General features: G+C 43.2%; 1 protein-coding gene across 2 annotated transcripts in view; it reads right to left on the bottom strand.

The window, feature by feature from the left end:
• ntrk3b (neurotrophic tyrosine kinase, receptor, type 3b) overlaps positions 1-20,282 on the bottom strand; it is a 210,110-nt gene that overhangs the window by 93,963 nt on the left and 95,865 nt on the right. The window contains exons 5-9 of one of the 2 annotated variants that reach the window (XM_052092076.1): positions 17,915-18,069; positions 13,484-13,626; positions 12,999-13,140; positions 3,059-3,364; positions 668-682 (exon numbers count right to left, since the gene is read on the bottom strand). In XM_052092076.1, the coding sequence (XP_051948036.1) occupies positions 668-682; positions 3,059-3,364; positions 12,999-13,140; positions 13,484-13,626; positions 17,915-18,069 (761 nt within the window). The remainder of the gene's footprint in view (positions 1-667; positions 683-3,058; positions 3,365-12,998; positions 13,141-13,483; positions 13,627-17,914; positions 18,070-20,282) is intronic. The other variant, XM_052092085.1, reaches the window with a different exon arrangement.

Genomic DNA, 20,282 nt, shown 5'->3' with positions numbered 1-20,282 from the left:
TTAAGAAGTGTGTAGGATTTTGTGTATTTTTTAAATGAATCCTTCTGTAACTATCTACTTAATATGCTTACTGTAACTACTATCTTACTGGAACAACTGAATACTACACAGTATACACTGTATGGAGCCTAATATTTACAAAAATATATTGTATGTTAAACAGTTCAGTGTTTTCTCACTCATGCACCCAAAGTATGAGCCATCCTTCTTTGGACTCAAAGAAACAATTACACCATCCTGAACTTTCCATGATCCATCTACAAAGAGCTTTGTGTACGTGCTGAAATCGCCCTTCTTTCATGTGTACTAACATTTTGAAATGCACAATAGCTAATTTTCCCACCGAATCTCTGTAAAGTGTGGATTGGGTTCTCCTCTCTTACAGATACAGGACAATAAGGACAATTTAAAGTGTAAGATGGTGCAAGGTTATGTAGCGTATGCTCTTGTTTAGTGTGAGTGAAATATTCTATACGAGATACTGCTTAAAAGATTATATAGTCTGATCAAATCCTTCAATGTTTTCATTATTTTCTTAGATATTGTAGATATTATATTTGAGGACAGAATAAAATAATTCTGTATTGGAAAAATCCAGAACAAAGACATAAGATAGAGATATTTTTTGTTTATCTGTACTTTTAGTGTCAAAGAGTGAGGTACTTACTGTACTCAATTATGCCTAAAAATGGCAGCGCACAAGGAGAAGAAGAAAAAAAAGATAAAAAGGAATGATAAACAATGGAGGAATAAGAGAACAAAACTTTTAAATACATATAAATGTATATACTATAGTATACACAGATCAGCCACAACATTAAAACCACCTGCCTAATTTTGTGTAAGTCCCTCTCATGCCTCCAAAACAGTGCCAACCCACATCTCAGAATAGCATTCTGACATACTATTCTTCTCACCCCAATTGTACAGAGGGGTTAAATGAGTTACCGTAGACTCTGTCAGTTCGAACCAGTCTGGACATTCTCTGTTGACCTCTCTCAATAACAAGGCATTTGAGATTTGTGTATACAGTATAACAGGGTATATATAAAACAATATTTATTTACATGTAATTTATTGTATTTATAGGAGGGTTTTCAATTGATTAAATTATTTAATCAACTTAATTGTAATGCACTGATAAAGCAAGTGAATTGTTGCGAAAAGCCCCCGAATTAAGATAATTCACAGACATTAATGTGGCAGATGTGAAAAACATTGAATGGACATTACAAAAAGTAGCTTTAGAAGTAAATATATTTCTTTATTTACATATCATAAAACATAATGCTGTCACTAGCCTACAGGCACACTGCAAACTTGCACAAATGTGCTTTGCATTTATGTGGTTCTTAAACCTTGAACTGCTTCAATGGTAGGACAATTCCTTCATTTATAAGTAATGGGTATGATTAAATTAGTACATTTTATTGCATTTTTTATATAGTAAGTAGTATGAAATTGTACCAGTGCATTATATTAACAGCCTTAGTTTATGTTAGTTAACTATTTATTAATTAACTAATTCATAGGGCTGCACGATTCAGACAAAAATTATATTGAGATTATTTTGAAAAATATTGCGAATGCAATTTGAACTGTGATTTGATAAAAAATAAATTGATTCCTTTTGAAAAAAATGTAGCAATGTTTTTCTCTTGATTTACTGCCAATAAAAAGGCTATTCTTTGAGGGTTCACACTAGACTCTTCTTAAAAAGAACTACACTTGTACCTTTTTCACTTCGGTCACGTACATATAAACAAATAGGTACATAAAATAGTGAAACAAAGAAAAAGAAACATGCCCACTTTGTGCCTGTTTTTGCCCACTTTGTGATAGGGTCTCAGCCCACTATTCATAATCATTATGTTTTGAACCCAGTCAACTTAAAATTATCTTATTATAATATTATTAGGGCTTTATTATTATCGATCTAACACGTTAATTAATTGTGATTAATTAAATAAAAAATACAAAAACGCAACTAATCATGTCTCCTGACCATAATAAGGAATATTCCTACCATCGGAAAAATTCAAGCTTGAAATATTACCTGTTTTGTGCATGGGACAGTGAGTGAAACTTTAGTTGTATTGGCAATGCAGAGCTTAAAACCACACTTACCAAGAGCAAACAACACAAGAGAACACATTCTTGCATTCAAATACAACTTGATGGTGCACAAATCCGAACGCAGGGGTCTCAAGATGTGTTTAGAATTAATTGCGTGACGTGCTTACAACTGTGATTCATTCGATTAACTAATCGGCAAACAATGGAATTCATTTGATTAAAAATTTTAATCGATTGACAGCCCCTTAATATTATAATGATGATGATTATTATTATTATTATTATACAATGGTAATATCTCTTAAGTTCCACAGGCATTGCTAGGCAGTCCAGTTAAACCAATGTGTTCTAAACTTTCAAGCTTTTATTTTGGCAGACACCTGCAAGAAGAGTTTGAGTGCAGCAGAGTTCACATTTACAACAGCAGTATAATGTGCTTCTCATTTTAACATCTCCTATGTTCACAAATACCCAGTGCAGTGAGTGTTTTATTTGTATTTGTATATTGAGTTGTAGTGGCCAAACATATTTGGAATGAAGCAAAAGTGAAATTAAAGTGAATCGTTACGCTATAAATAGAACATGTTCAGCACTGAACCGCTCTTAAAACACTGTAATAATGCCCTAACACAACACAGCTAGGACAGAGCAGCGCACATACAACTTTGAAGTGAGCAGCGCAAGCAGACTATTTATGTATTTAATTAAATCACAGCCCTTTGCACAAGGTCATATCGAGATTTTGATTTTATTTTGAGTAATTGTGCAGCTCTAGTATATAACATATATAATTTCTGTATTTCCAAAAAGAGGCAAGTTTTATTATTTTCTTTTTCTTTTTTCACAAATCACCCAACTGCAACCAAGAAGTCAGCCATAGTGATATCTATAAATATCTTTTCAGAGCTTAACAGAAAAAGCAACACCATTACCTCATTATGCATGAGTAAATAAATAGCTCAATAAGAGTTAACAGTCTTACCGTCATCTTCACTGAAAGGTGGCTCGAGGAAATATCCGTGGACAGTTTTGGTGACTGACCCCAGAGGGTTAGTGGCCACAAGGGTGTAATTTCCATTGTCGTAATGCGTTGGGTTTTCAAATGTCAAGCAGCCTTCTGAGTAATCTTGGTAATACTCCATCTCTGTGTGTATGTACTCGCTCTGCAGGATCTCACGGTCCATGTGGAACCAGCGCAGTGTGGGATGGGGGAAGCCCCTCACAGTGAACTCGATGCAGGTGTGGTGGCGGCGTTCTGGCTCATCCAGCTTCAGGATTACTGGTGGAACTGATGTGATGAAAGAAAAACTGGCTTTATACAAGACTTCACTTAACGGATACAACTCAGACTGAAAGATGGCACTTTTTGTCATCTGTGAAATGCACAGATTTATCACCAAAGGTAATTTTCTGTAAAAGGAAGAAAACTAAAACAAGTCGCCCAACCATTGGTTTGTTGGCCTCCCATGTTAAGGCTGTGGATTGAGGAATTTTTTTTTTATGCAATTCCAGTCGATTTTCTTACAAAAGTGGGGAGAATAAGATCAAAACACGACGCAGGCTAGACTCAACCTTGTGTTCCCAATAAACCTCTAAAAGCACATGACGTATTGTTTCACCACAGCTCTGACATGAAATTGACATTTTTGTGTATGCAACTACAAGTTCCTTTATTAGTTTGTCTATAAAAATTGCATGGCGCACTAATTGACAGGGGGACATCTCGTAATAGTGCTGTATAAATTCTGCAAGCGCCTCGTCCGACACTGCATGTTTGTCATTCAAACAGGAACTCATCATTGTTGTCAGTTGCCCTCTTTCACAGAAGTGATTTGCGCTTTGCAGACTGATGAGACTAGACGAGGGAAAGATCCCTCCCATAGAGCAGCTCGGCACACATCCCGCCTAAACAGATGACATGTGTTTTATAATCAGCATGCAGCAGCCCCCTTCATCTCGGCCTGTCTGCTCTCACTACTGCGTGAGGCCTGTCATTTAGAGAGTCCTGCTGTAAACCCCTCAGGAGAGACAAAGATGAAGCGAGGGATGCACATCCAATTTGCAGGGCTTTTGTTCGGGCTTCTGAAATTCATCGAGAGCACTTTGTTATTAATCTAAAATCTACATTTCTTTTTGGCATTTTAAGACTTGTTGACACTGCCCTTTTACCAAGAATAAAATAATAATACAAATAATAAATGCTTTAAATATTTCAAATGTGGGTAAAATGTTGTCTAACCTTTGATATAGAGTACAATATTTCATTATATTCTACTCTAAGCTTAGTATAGGTTTAAATAATTTTACATTAATGGACAGACTGCTGTGTGTTTTTAAGGTTTGAAAAAAATGTGCCACTGAAAATCAGTTTTGTGGAGCTTTGCGCTTTGAAGGTGATTTCTATAAGCAACAAAGTATAAACACTGTGGCTCAATGGCACAAAAAGTCTGGGTTACTGTTGTAAACCCCGTTCCCTGATGGAGGGAACAAGATCTTGTGTCGATTGTAGTACCACTAGGGGTCTCTCTTGAGAACAGAATTTGCATGCCCCTCCTCCAGACATATGGGTATAAAGGAGGGCGCAATACGGCTGTTCATTCAGGTTTTGCACTGAGGAGCCGAGAATAAGGTTCAGCCGTTACAGTGATTTGACAAAAGAACTTTAAAAAACATTGTGCCGCTCCTGCACAAGATGCCAAAAACAAAGCGATATGTAATGCAACTGTCAAAGACAGTTGAAAAACAGCATGGGTGGAACCGAACAAGTTTGGTGTGAACAGCCCCTGTTAAGTCCGAGTCCACACTTGTTCAAGATCGAGTCAAATTACTCACGAGTCTATGACAAAAATAAAACCATGAAAATATGGTCTTGGACTCGAGAACCAGCCGATCTCGAGTACTACAACACTGCATTTCACTTTAATGTCAAAGTCAGTAGTCTGCGCAGTAATACAATATAATGCTTTTCATCAACCAACTGTCTTAAAATCATACTCTGTTTAATTAACATAATGATGCCTGAGCGACATCATATCTGGGTCCTGGAACATCCACATCATCCGTGAGAAGTGGGGGGGGTTGTACTTGCTTGTTTTTATAATTGTATAATTGGGAATTACGCCATTCTGGAATCTACTCCTCTACTAACTTCCATTAAAACAGAAAGCTGCAGATACAATTCTGCCTCCAGCTAAATCATCTTTTATACCTGTGTTGACCCACTTATACACAGTGCCGAGAACTGTAATGCATACTCACAACATGCTCGCAGAACACACGTGACCTCTGATTAAAATAACACAACTGTGCACATCAATTAATTAGTACCTTGTTCTATTTTAAATGTGTCAATATAATGGTGTTCTTCTTTAGAGAATGCTGTGTTATCTGTTTTAAAGTAAGGCTGCAACATCACATTCCAGTTTAAGCATATTTACCATGACTTCTGAATAAGGATTTGCAGCCCTAGATTAAATAGTTAGACAAAATTACTTGTGTCACAATTCTATTTTATATCTCTTTTGTATGTAAAGTGATACTGTTTTAGCACACAGTTCCCCTTCTGTCGCTCTCTCCACGTTGTGTCAGAGAAGCGACACTAGGGGTCTCTCTTGAGTCTTTATAAAGATGCCTTTCCGCCCTTGTGTTGTTCCTGGATGCGGTAGAGTACTCTCCGCTTCCGACGGCCACAGGCGTTGTCTCGTGTGTCTGGGCAGTGATCACACTGAGGCTGCGTTTGTGGATGGTTCATGTTCTCATTGCGAGAACATGACCATGACAACGTTGCAGTCGCGGCTTGCTTACAACCGTAAGCAAGCCACTCCAGCCGCCCCCCGCGTCGCTCCTTCTTCCCACGGGATTGAGGACGATGCGGCTGGTAATGGAGGCGATTCGGGGATGGCAGCGGGTGCAGCTCCGCCGGGTACGCCCCCTCGGACCACCCGAGCCCCGGCACGCTCGTTGACTCCCGTCCCCGCTCGAGGTGGCGGCGACTCGCCTCACAGCCAGTCTGCCTACCCTCTTGCGATGGAAGCAGATGAGTTCGCCTCGACATCGGAGGGCGTGGGCTCTGATGCTGAGGGCTCCTCTGGGCTGCCGCCTTCAGGCTTGCATGCCCAGGAGGAGGCCGACGCACAGATGTCCGATATGCTTTCCCGGGCAGCCAACAGCGTGGGCCTGGATTGGAACCCTCCATCCTCCCCACAGCCATCACGGCTGGACGATTGGTTCTTGGGCGTGGGGTGCCGCTCACAGCCACGCCCCCCCCCCGGTTCCTTTCTTCCTGGAGGTGCATGATGAGCTGACGTCTTCGTGGAGAGCACCCCTCTCCACTCGTCGCACCGCCACCTGCTCATCCGCCCTCGCCACCCTCGACGGCGGAGCGCGCCACGGGTACACGGAGATCCCCCAGGTGGATAGAGCTGTTGCGCTCCACTTATGTCCCGGAAGCACTACCACCTGGCGGGGCCGCCCTGTACTCCCTTCCCGGTCCTGTAGAGCAACATCCTCGCTCACCGTGAAGGCCTACAGCGCTACCGGACGTGCCGCTTCCGCCCTGCATGCCATGGCTCTCCTGCAGGTCCACCAAGCCAAGGCACTTCGCAACATGCACGGGGTGGCCCTGATCCCGACACGCTGCAGGAACTGCGCTCAGCGACCGACCTCGCCCTGAGAGCGACGAAGGTCACAGCGCAGGCTCTCGGGCAGGCGATGGCCACTCTGGTGGTCCAGGAACGTCAGCAATGGCTGGACTTGGTTGAGATGCATGAGGCTGACAAGACTCGCTTCCTCAACGCCCCTGTCTCCCAGTTCGGCCTCTTCGGCGACACCGTTGAGGACTTTGCCCAGCAGTTCTCCCTGGTGAAGAAGCAGATGGAGGCCATTTCGCACATCATGCCGCACCGCAAGCTTGCCGCCACGGCCCAGGCCCCACCTGCTCGCCGAGGGCGTCCTCCAGCGGCCAGAAGACATTCTGCTCCGCCCCAACCTGGGCCCAGCTCTCAGCCCCGGCGTCGAGCAAACCACAGGAAGCGTACGCCCCCTGCCTCACGGACCCCTTCGAGGACCCGGAAGGCTCCCAAGCGTCCCTGAGACAGCGGACCCAGAGGGCGAGAAGTTAGTTCCGGAGGTGTTAAGACTACTCCGTCCCCCGGTGGAGGGCCGGGAGGAGAATCTTTTGTTTTTTCATTTGCCGCACCCCCTGAGGGGGCTGCGGTACCCAAATTCTCAATAAAAGAGCTATTTCCTTTACCTCTGGGTCACATGGCCCGCAAATGCCGTTCTCACGGCACTTTGCTTTCAGGCCTCAACAGTCTCGGCGCCCAGGATGCGGTGCTTCCGCCCTCAGCCCCACGACTGTTCCCCGGCCAGCCGGTTCAGACGAGTCCAGAGGACGCCAGCATCAGACCTCCTCCTCAGTCACGAACCCGCCACCTGCCGGGTCCGAACAAGGTAAGTGCTTTGAGTTTATTCTCAGCACCACAGCCTCGGGACGCCACAGCGCCTCCCGACGCCGCGTTACCTGTTCCGCACCGCTGCGAAGCCCCGCCGGGTACGTCCAAAATACTCGTCCCCTTGGTGCCCCTAGCACGGAGCTTAGAGGCATGGCTTTCACTGCCCAGCTCGTCACAGGTGGCTGCACTGGACCATCCGACTCGGTTACGCAATTCAGTTTGCCAGGTCTCCGCCCCCCTTCGTGGGCTTTCGTTCCTCTGCAGTGCACGGCGAACATGCCCACTCCCTGCGCGAGGAAATTGCCTCCCTTCTAATCAAGGACGCGATAGAGCCTGTCCCTCCGACCGAAACGAAGAAGGGTTTCTACAGCCCTTACATCGTTGTACCCAAGAAAGGCGGCGGCATACGACCGATCTTGGACCTGCGAGTTTTCAATCGGACCTTGTCCAAACTCCCATTCAAAATGCTTACCCAGAAACAAATTCTATCTGGCGTCTGGCATCTAGATTGGTTCGCAGCGGTAGACCTGAAGGACCCGTACTTCCACGTCTCAATTCGCCCTCGACATCGACCCTTTCTACGGTTCGCGTTCGACGGCCAGGTGTATCAGTACAAGGTCCTCCCCTTCGGCCTGTCTCTGTCCCCTCGCGTCTTCACGAAGGTCGCAGAGGCGGCTCTTGCCCCGCTACGAGGAGCGGGCATACGCATACTCAATTACCTCGACGATTGGCTCATTTTGGCCTCCTCGCAGGAATTACTATACGCACACAGAGACCAGGTGCTCGAGCACCTCGGCCGTTTAGGGTTTCAGGTCAACTGGGAAAAGAGCAAGCTCACCCCGGTCCAGAGCATCTCTTTTCTCGGTTTGGAGTTAGACTCAGTCTCAATGACAGCACGTCTCTCCAACGAGCGTGCTCAGTCAGTGCTGGAATGCCTCGCTTCTTTCGAACCAGGCACAGTGGTCCCTTTGAAACGTTTCCAACGGCTCCTGGGGCATATGGCATCCTCCGCGGCGGCTGCGCCACTGGGGTTGATAATGAAGGGTGAGGGCCAAAATCCCTTGTCTCTTCAGATATATCAATACATATATATATCCTTTTATATCAATATCTATCTATATTCTGTTGCTTAACTTCTTTAATAAAGTGATGAATTAACTATATGCATGATCACATAATCAATTCTATTTTCTTATGCATAACTGAAAGATACTTCGAATCATATGTGTGTTGGAATGTTAACTAGTGTATTTTAAGGAACATTCCAGAGTCTCTCTCTCTGTCCTGCCCGTAGTCTGAAGGTCCTTTGGGGATAAGCTTAGCTGTGATGAGAGGGGGCAGGGAGAATGTTAAACATATGTTCTGTGTTTGATCGTTACTTTTCTGTGATTAAGTACATGGTTTAAAGTCCTATGCAACACTACCTGAATAGTAGAAGTGTGATTTTCTCTTATTATTTCTTTAGGGAAGAAAGGTATGTTATTTCTACCCCTCTCCTCTGCCCGAGGAGTGAATATTTTATCTCTCTGTTTTGGTTCAAATGGCCTGATAATGTGTGCTCTGGCTGACTTGTGCCCAGAGAAGGATTGTCGTTCGTCAGTGTTTTGTGTGTGCGTTTGACCTTCTACCTAGGTTTTGCACCCAGGGATGCACACCAGGCCGACTCGAAGACGCCCCACGACCATCTGCGAGGTCACTTCAGACGTAAATCTCGGGCGCGGACGACAAGTGCGCTGATTAATGTTGATAGGCCATTTAACTATCTATATGTTGTGACTTTATGTTCTTTTAGCCAATCAGGAGTAAAATAATGGAATGTCCATCCTTGCAAATGGTATAATTGATGTAAGATTTTGTGTAAGGTACGAGTTGGCTTTCGATCTCCTCGTGAGGCTTTGCCGCTGGCTCTACCAATTTCACTGCAAACTATTCTTCAGTAAATTTTGGATTCTTTGATTGAACTTCTTGACTCCTGGTCTTCTTTCTCCATATCTGGTCCGGGTCATAACTGTTATACCCCTAACAATGCATATGAGACCACTTCAGCATTGGCTCCAGACTCGAGTCCCGAGACGAGCATGGCGCCACGGCACGCACGGCGTGGAAGTTACCCCCGCCTGCCGCCAAACCTTCAAACCCTGGACAGACCTCTGCTTTCTACGGGCAGGAGTACCCTTGCAGCAGGTGTCCCGTCGCGTTCTGGTTACAACCGACGCCTCCAAATTGGGTTGGGGCACCGTGTGCAACGGGCGCGCAGCCGCAGGCCGGTGGAACCGAGGCCCGCTGCGCTGGCACATCAACTGCCTAGAGCTGCTGGCCGTTTTTCTTGCCCTGAAGAAATTTCTTCCGTTGATTCGTGGCAAGCATGTCCTAGTCAGGACACACAGCACCACGGTGGTGGCCTACATAAACCGCCAAGGCGGAGTACGCTCCCTCTACATGTCACAGCTCGCCCGTCATCTCCTCCTTTGGAGTCAGCAGCGACTGGAGTCCCCGGCAACCTCAATGTGATAGCGGACGCGCTGTCAAGGCAAAACTTGCCCGGCGGAGAGTGGAGGCTCCACCCCCAATCGGTCCAGCTGATTTGGGACAGGTTCGGCAAGGCCCAGGTAGACCTGTTTGCCTCCCAGGAAACCTCCCACTGTCTGCTCTGGTATGCCCTCACAGAGGCTCCCCTTGGGACAGATGCTCTGGCGCACAGCTGGCCCGCGGGGCTGCGCAAGTACGCTTTTCCCCCAGTGAGCCTTCTTGCACAGGTGCTATGCAAGGTCAGGGAGGACAAGGAGCAAGTCACTCTGGTGGCCCCCTACTGGCCCAACCGGATGTGGTTTTCGGATCTCACGCTCCTCATGACAGCCCCTTCCTGGCGAATTCCCCTGAGGAAGGACCTTCTTTCTCAGGGACGGGGCACGCTCTGGCATCCGCATCCAGACCTCTGGAATCTCCATGTTTCCTACCTTCGGCCGTCATAGACACTATTAACCAAGCCAGAGCCCCTTCAACCTGGCATCTTTACGCCCTGAAGTGGCGTCTGTTCGCGGACTGGTGTTCTTCCCGAGCCGAAGACCCGCAGAAGTGCGCAGTTAGGTCAGTGCTCGTGTTTCTTCAGGAGAGGTTGGAGAGGAGGCTGTCCCCCTCCACCCTCAAGGTGTATGTTGCCGCTATCGCGGCCCACCATGACACGGTAGACGGCAAGTCTCTTGGTAAGCACGACTTAATTGTCAGGTTCCTAAAAGGTGCCCGGAGGATGACTCCCTCCCGGCCTAACCTGTTTCCCTCCTGGGATCTCTCGGTCGTCCTTAGGGGACTCCGGAAACCCCCCTTCGCTTGACTCAGTTGGACTCAGGGCCCTCTCTCTCAAGACCGCCCTGCTGATCGCGCTCGCTTCCATCAAGAGGGTCGGGGACCTGCATGCGTTCTCTGTTAGCGACGCTTGCCTGGAGTTCGGTCCGGCGGACACTTTCGTGATCCTAAGACCGCGACCGGGCTACGTGCCCAAGGTTCCTACCACACCCTTCAGGGATCAGGTGGTGAACCTGCAAGCGCTGCCCCGAGAGGAGGCAGACCCAGCCCTTTCACTGCTGTGTCCAGTACGTGCCTTACGTATTTACCTGGACCGCACACAGAGCACCAGACGCTCTGAGCAGCTCTTCGTCTGCTTTGGGGGACAGCAGAAAGGGAATGCTGTCTCCAAGCAGAGATTCGCCCACTGGGTTGTCGACGCCATTTCCCTGGCTTATCACACCCAGGCCGTTCCCCCCCCTTTGCGGGTCCGAGCCCACTCCACCAGGAGTGTTGCGTCCTCGTGGGCACTGGCTAGGGGCATTGCCCTAGCAGACGTTTGTAGAGCAGCGGGCTGGGCAACACCTAACACTTTTGCGAGATTCTACAATCTCCGAGTTGAGTCAGTATCGTCCCGTGTTCTCGCAGGTACCGAGCCCGTAGAACTCAGTGGCACGTCCACGATCTGACCGGGTGAATCGCTTGCACCCAGCGCCCTTCCCCCTAACCAGGGGAAACAGTGCGCCTTCCAGTGTCCCAAACCTGGAGATCCCAGGTTTGGGACACTGGTTGACTCCTCCCTAGCCCTCGTGGGTCGCAGTTCTGCGGAAGAACTCACCGACCCAAACCACTGTGGGTACCACTAGCTACCCTGTACTGGTATAGTTGCCCCACAGGTAAGGCCTCCTGTTCGGACTCCCCCTGTGTGTAAAACCATGGTTCTGTCCCCTCACGAGAGTTGACTCCGTGTTTTCCTTAGGCAGTTACAGCTGCCTCGGGTGCCGTGCTGTATGCTTCCCCCCTCTGCGAGGCTGGATCTACCACCGCACTACTGTTCCGCATAAGACCTAAGTATAGGCCATGCGATGTATTTGCCACTCAAAATTTGCCTCCCCTCCCGGGTAGGTGTGGCCTCCGCAGGGTCTTCTCCGCCCTAATAAGGGCTAAGACCCCCTTCCCTCAATGCGTGTAAGGGCCCCGGCCGTAGTTGCTCTATGCGAGAAACATAGAGAGAAAAGAGGTCCAGCCAGGCTGGCCCGTTCCCATGTTGGCGGCCGTCACCTTGTTCCCCCCTCCAGGGTAACGATAAGGAATCCTGATGGCTTAAATGGGGCACTGGGGAAGGGTACGTGCAGCCTGATACAGTTGGTCGTTCTGCACGTAGGAATACCTGCTCGCTGCTGTATCAGCGGATCACGTACACGGCTCAGCGCATGGCTCTTTTTAAGTGGACCCCTAGTGTCGCTTCTCTGACACAACGTGGAGAGAGCGACAGAAGGGGAACGTCTAGGTTACGTATGTAACCTCCGTTCCCCGATGAAGGGAAGAGACGTTGTGTCTCCCCTGCCACGTCGCTGAGCCGAGCCCCTGTTGTGGCCGGACCATTTCCGGCTCCTTAGAAAAATCCTGAATGAACTCCCGTATTTGCGGCGCTTAAATACCCGTATGTCTGGGGGCGGGACATGCAAATACTGGTTGCCAACTCTCATTGGCCTTTTTTCATAGTTCAGTGGTGAATATCGGCGCTCAAGAGAGACCCCTAGTGTCGCTTCTCTGACACAACATCTCGTTCCCTCCATCGGGGAACGGAGGTTACATACGTAACTAGACGTTAGTAATTATAGGACTAAGCAACATAACTTAAATACAATCAACTTACAGTTCTTGGCAGTAGTTAAATAAGCTTTAGAGTGTTTCTAGATAAAGCACTGAAAAGTGAAGTAGACATCTAGAGCAAATATTATAAGATAACCTTTCACTTCACCATAAAAAATGCCCAGATATGAAAGCATGCAAATAGAAAATAAATTGTTTATATTTTCTTCAGGATATTCTGGTCCTACCCACCTCTAGGATGGCTTAGGTCCCACCCCCAATGTAAGTCTATAGAATTTTTCACCCAAGTTCAATCACCAATAAATATGAGGTATGAGAAAACACAACATTCAAAAGACAAGATCAACGTACATAGCACAGCAAGCTGTAGGGTCACATTAGTCATCCCCACCACATTCTCAGAGATACAGGTCAGGACAAATCCATTGTCGTCCCTGCTCACGTTGACCAGCGTCAGGTTGATGGAGTGAATGTTAGGCCAGTAGACGTTCGACTGGAGGGCACACCAAACACAAAACATTTAATTATGCTTGTGTTGAAATAAATACAGTAGGTTGTTTTAACAAGTAAAGGATGGGCAAGGAGGAGACGGGAACCAGCTGAACAGTAAACATAACATTTAATGATAAAACTTAACTTAAAACAAACATAAACACAGACACACATGCAACGCTGCTTCGTGCGTCTCTCTCTCTCTCTCTCTCTGCGTCTCCAGCTGCCCCTTATCTCGCTCTCCCGCTGATCAGCTGATTCTGCGCCGGCCGTGCTCCATAATGGCCCAGCCACGCCATCCTCCTCGTCACTGTTGTGTTTTGTGCGTGATAAATGGTTCTGACCTGATGCGTGTTGATGGAGTGAAGGCCGTTTACAGTCCAGTCCACCTCAGGTAACGGAGAACCAGAACCGTTACAGCTGAGCGTCACATTACCGCCCTCCATCACAGTGAGGTTACTGTGAGCAACACTGATATCTGGCAGGTCTATATCAAAACAAGGGCCAGTTAGTCAGTTGAGCCTGATACCACCATTAGAAAAATGTACCATGGTAAGCATAGTTTCCAAGAGTCTAAATCTTTCAGAATATTTATTTCATTTTGGTTTAATTTCTATATTTGTTGTCTGATAGCAAGGTATAATGGTTTGTGTTTACTATTGTAATAGCAATATCTGAAGTAACTAGGGTATTTTGGTGTAAACTATGGCTTTGTTCACACAAGCAGAAAAAAATTGATTTATTGGGCAAATCTGACTCAAATCCGTTTAGGTTTTTTGTAGTCTGAACAGGACAAAACACAAAAAATCAGATTTTTTTATTTGGAATCCAATTAAAATACGATTTATCTTAACGCGTCTCTGTCTGTACTGTCAGATCGGATTTGATGTGGGTTTTTTTCAGTCATTCGTTGTGCATGATGGGTTGTATGTATTGCATTCCAAACTGCATAAAAGTTGCCTTCACAGGACATTTTGAAGTGAAAACAATATTGATCGCCATGCTGCAAGAGATTTTTCAATAAAAAATACTTAAATAGTGAGTTCAGAATGACCATTTTACTAAACCTTTCAGCCCTTTCTAGGATAAAATACAGGATGTCTGGCAAAAACTGGAAAATTGTAAACCTTAACAGCAATAAACATATGCCACCTCACCCGTTTGTAAGCAATGTTCTGTAAATAATGTGTTAATATTTGGATGCCCTCATGAAAACATCCTTTGATTAATTGTTACTATGACAACTGATGTAGACGTGCTAAACAGCAAAAATCCGATCTGTCCACATATAACCTGCAGTTTGAACAGTCAGTCTAAAAAAATCAGATTTTTATAAAATGAGATATTTCCTGCAGTGTGACCAAAGACTATGTTTACCATTGAAATATCTAAGGATATGAGTTTCTCAAAAGCAACTTGTGCATTTGTGTTAGCTGAGAGGTGACTGGGGGTTCCCTATGCCAGGAGAGCAGAACCCAGCATCCAGAAAGCAAACATGCATCTGTGTGTGACGTAATTTTAGAGGCTGGCCGATATATCGGTTTTACCAAATAATCGGTGCAGATAGTTGTTTTTTGGAAACATCGATTATTTGCAAATATCTATGTTGATAGTTGTCAACAGTTTTTTCATAATTTTGTCATTTAAAAATTAGAGTTCCCTATGTGTTTTGGGCTTGTTTATACGTACAAGTCCTATGTTATGCACCAAATCTAAAAACATTTGTGGTTATTATATGGATTTTGGTTGAAAAAAAAAAACCTTTGTCTTTGCCTGCCATAGTAAAGAAAGAATATGAAAAAATGTACATTATATTAATAGATTAAAAAAACTATCCCCGTTTAATAAGTTATCAGCCTTTTCCCACCACCTTAGTTATAGGTATCAGCTAAATCTACTATCGGTTGACCTCTACTTCATTTATGTTCATTCTTTCTTTATACTGATTTATCCATATAGAGGAGAATGGGGAAAGTTGTCACTTTTTAATCCATTAAATATTTCTATTAAGTTTATTTTTGAAAGTCAGTTTGTACACACACACATACCTGAAAGTCTTGGCTACCAAAAAGCTATGCATCAACTGACAAAAATCTGTTATCGCCTTGGTCAGTAAGTTTAGAAATGAAAATATAATCAGAACACTCTCCGTAAAAAAAACCTTTGGCAGGATGGTACATTTTTGTAAAGGAGTAATAGTGTAATAATGTTTAGAAATAAGGTTATAATATACTATTAGGCTATCAATATAATATGATGATTTTGTTGAAAAGATGTATGTAAATATATATATATATATATATATATATATATATATATATATATATATATATATATATATATATATATATATATATTTCAATACTTTCAATAAATTATTTAACAGACCATTTGAAAGAATTTAAATTAATTAGACATTAAAGGTTCACTCAATAATTAATTTCCTCATTTAAAAAGTTTTTCTTCTAAATAAATGAATAGTAATTTTTAAACACACTGTATGTGTAAAATCATGACCAATCATATGAGATGAAGAGTTCAGTCATTTCAGTAACCTCATAAAAGCTCTTTTATTCTACATGGAGCAGGGGCGCCTCATGGGGGCAGCCAGGTTAGCATCACATTACCAGCTGAGGACTACTCGCTTAATCTCAGTAACTGTCCTGTCACTGGACACTTTCATTCATGAATTCAATTAATCCTGGTTTACTGTGTGGAGTGAATTTCTACAGTTGCATTGGTAACTAAAAACTACTGTGTTAGAATGATGCAGAATCCAGGCCACTTGGTATCACTGTAAACCAGTGTAAGCCACTTCGACATACTTAAATTTATCTATCCATCCATCCATCCATCCATCCATCCATCCATCCATCCATCTATCCATCTATCCATTCATCCGTTCATATTAATGCAGTCAGTCAATTCAAATATTTAATCACAATTAATCGCATGATTGTTTTGTTAATTGCGATTAATGACAGATCATGAAAGTGCTTAAATTTTACTGTATATGTACTCATTTTCCTGTGTAAATGCATTTTGTTAATTTGAAAAGAAAATAATATGTAAAAATAATGTTTTTATAATATTTTCCAAACAAATTATTCCCCAGTATAAACATAGAAATGCACTAAAACCAATTTAAGTAACATTAAATTATTACAAAAGTTTAAGTGAGAGGTTGACAAAATAAAATAACTAGTCTCCAAAGGTTAAGCATTCATTGCAATGGGCATTAAGAATGGGCATAAATCTCTTAAACCCTTGTCCTTCACAATATTAATCGTGACCATTCACAAGTCACATTCACATGATTTGTGGCATTTTATATTTGAAAAACAAATGAAAAACACTGCAGGGAACATCTTGTTTTGTTCTAAGTGCTGACACTGCAAACATTAACGATACTTTATCTGAACTGTCCGGTAAGACGTAGTGCAACAAGGCAGCGTGGAAATGCTGATGCTTCACTCCAGTGACTGTAGCTTTTCACAGGCCCCATCTAGGCCTATCTTTTTTTTTTTTACAATAAATACAGTTAAGAGGTCCTTTATCCATCACTTGATCATTGACACAGAATCAATGTTGTGTGTGTTTGTGGTGTGTGCATCATTGATGGCAAACACATCACAAATGTTCTGCCTTATTCCAACCAGTATTCATCACTCACACGGAACTGTGTATTGTGGTTGTATTACCACCTCGGGTGCGCAATATTTTTAAATAATTAAACATTCCAGAGTAAATTATTCCGCTTATACCATGTTACAACAGCTCAAGACATCGTTCAGGGTTTTATATCAAGACATTTTCTGGTTTTCGTCCCTAAAAACACATTTGTGAGTAGAACTACTTTCTTCCACCACAGTTTCAGCGTCAAGCTTTGATACAGCCCAAACCTTCATTGCTAGTTACAAAAAGTCACTTTAGAACAAAAAACAGAGGATGCGCTGCTTTCAGCATTGGAGTAACAAGTGTGTGTGCATTTGTGTGTGCATGTGTCTGCATGTGTGTGAGCTAGAAAGGGAAAAAGTGAGAGAGAACACATGTGCAATTACTTGTGTTTAATGTGGTTCTCGTCATCAATATCAATGCTTCAAATTGGCAAGATGTAAGTTAAAGTATATTTCTCAGCAGCAGCGAGAGTCACCATTTGTGTATATAGCTTTTCATTTGCTTAACAACTGTGTACAGACTTTGATGCTGAGTATGTGTGTGTTAAATATTTTTGTGAAAACAAAAGAGAGGGGAGGGGATGGCTGATGCTTTCCACTATGGATGGCTGATTAGGATGAAATACATTAAAACACTTTCACATATTAAAAGTTATTTCGGATAATATAGAAACTGTTGTATTGATCAAGTCACAGGTGTGCGTCTCTGTTTATTGGTCACGACTCGAGTCTCTGTGTGTGGGTGTGCATGCATATGTATTTGTGTCGGCATGTGTGTGTTAGATGAGAGCAAAAAATAGAGAGAGAAGGTGCGCAAGGGTTCTTTTCATCCGAAATTTAAATACATTTAGTATATTATAGACATTGTTCGTCATTCTTATCCGATGTACAGTACTTAACCAATGTCTTTGTTTTAACTGGTTATTTTGCTGTGATAGACTGTACGGCTCTTTGAAATAACTGAAATATTTGTGATATGGAACTACTTCATAGCCGTGTGTTTACTGGAAAATAATTGCACACCTTAGAACGTCTATCAACCAATCAGAATCAAACATTCAACAGACCCTGTATTCTTTATAAAATAAGATATCTTACCACAGTGGGCAATGCTCATTGATCTCAGGCGGATCTTGTATGGTCCGTTCTTGCAGTAAAGCTGTTGGGTGTGCAGACTGGCCTCACCTCTCTGCTGCCAGAGCTGAATCCATCGAATCTCACAGCCACAGTCAAAGATGACCCCCTCTAGCCTTCTGCATAAACAACACAGAGCCAACAATAGTTATACAATCACCACACACTACTATTTTCATGTAATGTTAATTCAAAGATGGGAATATATCCATCTGTGAGAGCAGAGCAAGAATGAATCAAACTATGTAACTTTCCTGCACTAGTTGAAAGAAAAAGCTTTGTTGTGTGATATAGTGAAAGGGTTGACAATAAAAAGGTGGACGGTTTCCAGCAAAGGATGATTCGTGAGCAATCCCCATTGTTCTCTTGAGTAAAGCACATAACCCCAGGTTGCTCGAGGGGGACTCTCTGTGTAATAAGTGTAATAAGTGAAGTTGCTTTAAAACAAAAAACAATGTCTACTAAATCATTGTTTTCCAATCTTTTTTGTCTTATGTACCCCCAGATCCCTGTCAGAAAGGCTCAAGTGCTCTTCACTGACACTAAACCAGAAATGTGTTCTTTTTAGCTGATACTTTCAACCTTATCTCATAGTTACTTTACTATACCTATATTTTTGTAAGCTGATTTTTACATGGCTCATTTCCAGTTTCCTGGTTGAATGAACACTAGATCGTTTATATTACATAAACACACTTAGCACTTCATAAAGAACCCCTATAAACCTACTTATTCATTATCTAATCAGCCAACCATGTGGCAGCAGTGCAATGCATAAAATCATGCAGATACAGGTCAGGTGCTTCAGTTAATGTTCACATTAACCATCAGAATGGAAAAAGAAATGTGATCTCAGTGATTTCGACCGTGGCATGATTTTTGATGCTAGACGGGCTGATTTGAGTATTTCTGTATCTGCTGATGTCCAAGGATTTTCACGCACAAAAATCTCTATAGTTTACTCAGAATGGTGCCAAAAACAAGAATCTTTTGTTTCCCTCGCATTATTCAAATTCAGCTGTAATAGCACTTGAGAGTCATAAGCCAGAGCAGCGCCCTTTCACTGAGGCAGGCTTACATGATGGACTGCTCCAAGTGGAAAGTTTAGATAAGAGAACATATGAGTGAGTCGTGGATAGCTGTTTGACATGTATACAGAGACGAAGCAGCCAGTTTGCAGAAGCAGCTTCATGCAGTCGGCCGCTCCTGGTGGGAAATTTAAATAAGAGAACATATGAGCAGTTCAGGAGATATATATACTGATATATATATATATATATATATATATATATATATATATATATATATATATATATATATATATATATATATACACATATACATATATATATACATATATATATATATATATATATATATATATATATATATATATATATATACACTGTATATTTGTATATACTGTATATGTAATATCAAAGTGGCTGGTAAAAAATCAAAGTGGCTGGTAAAATTGGGCATTCGCCCGCCACTGTGGCTGGTGGCCAAAAAGTTAATCTCATACCCTGGTCGTTTCCCAATGATTGATCTTAGTGGTCAAGAACATTTTAATATGAACATTCTTTATTTTTTACTTGTGGTTCCCAAAGCTGCACTTAACACCAATGCGCAAGGACGCGCTAGTTTAAAGAATCACTGTCCTTATTTGTGAAGTGCATAAAAGGGACAGTGTAGTCTTGTCAATGTAACTTCACTATATTTATGCGTAACTTTAGAAATACTAATATTTAATATGCTGGAAAAAAATTTCAATTTATATTCTTCAATACAAAACCTTATTAACCACAAAGGCTAATTAAATATAGTTTTGTGATCATTTTGTGCAGAACAATCTATTACCTCCACATCCAATCCACATCAATGATGGACTGGCTATCTATCCAGAGTGTTTCCTTGCCTTCGGCCTGAGACAGCTGGGATAGGCTCCAGTACTACCCTACATGGGACAAGCCCTACATATAGAAGATGGATGGATGGAAGGATAGATGGATGCTTCATTCATTAGATGTGTGTTTTCAATGTTTCAGTTTCACAAATTGTGTGGGTCGAGGTGCAGTTGCTTCCAGTGCAAGTAAAGACATGGGAAGGCCCTGTGAATAATCTTGACAATGATCAAGCACATATTGAATATAACGAGGATCACCGTGATATCATAGGAGTGCAAAGTAGGAATATGGAAGCTGCATTTTAGGAATATGCACCAATCAAGCAGAGGTCTGCTCTTTGCACCCCAATGTGAAAAGTTTACATTTTCCACAACATTATGGTGTGGTTGAGAACGCCTTTGGGTATAAGAGAGGAAGATATGAGG

This window comes from Xyrauchen texanus, chromosome 2 (assembly GCF_025860055.1).
Source record: "Xyrauchen texanus isolate HMW12.3.18 chromosome 2, RBS_HiC_50CHRs, whole genome shotgun sequence".
Classification (NCBI taxonomy): domain Eukaryota; kingdom Metazoa; phylum Chordata; class Actinopteri; order Cypriniformes; family Catostomidae; genus Xyrauchen; species Xyrauchen texanus.
The sequence above is the reverse complement of the archived record's forward strand: the minus strand, read 5'-3'. Positions and strand labels throughout refer to the sequence as shown.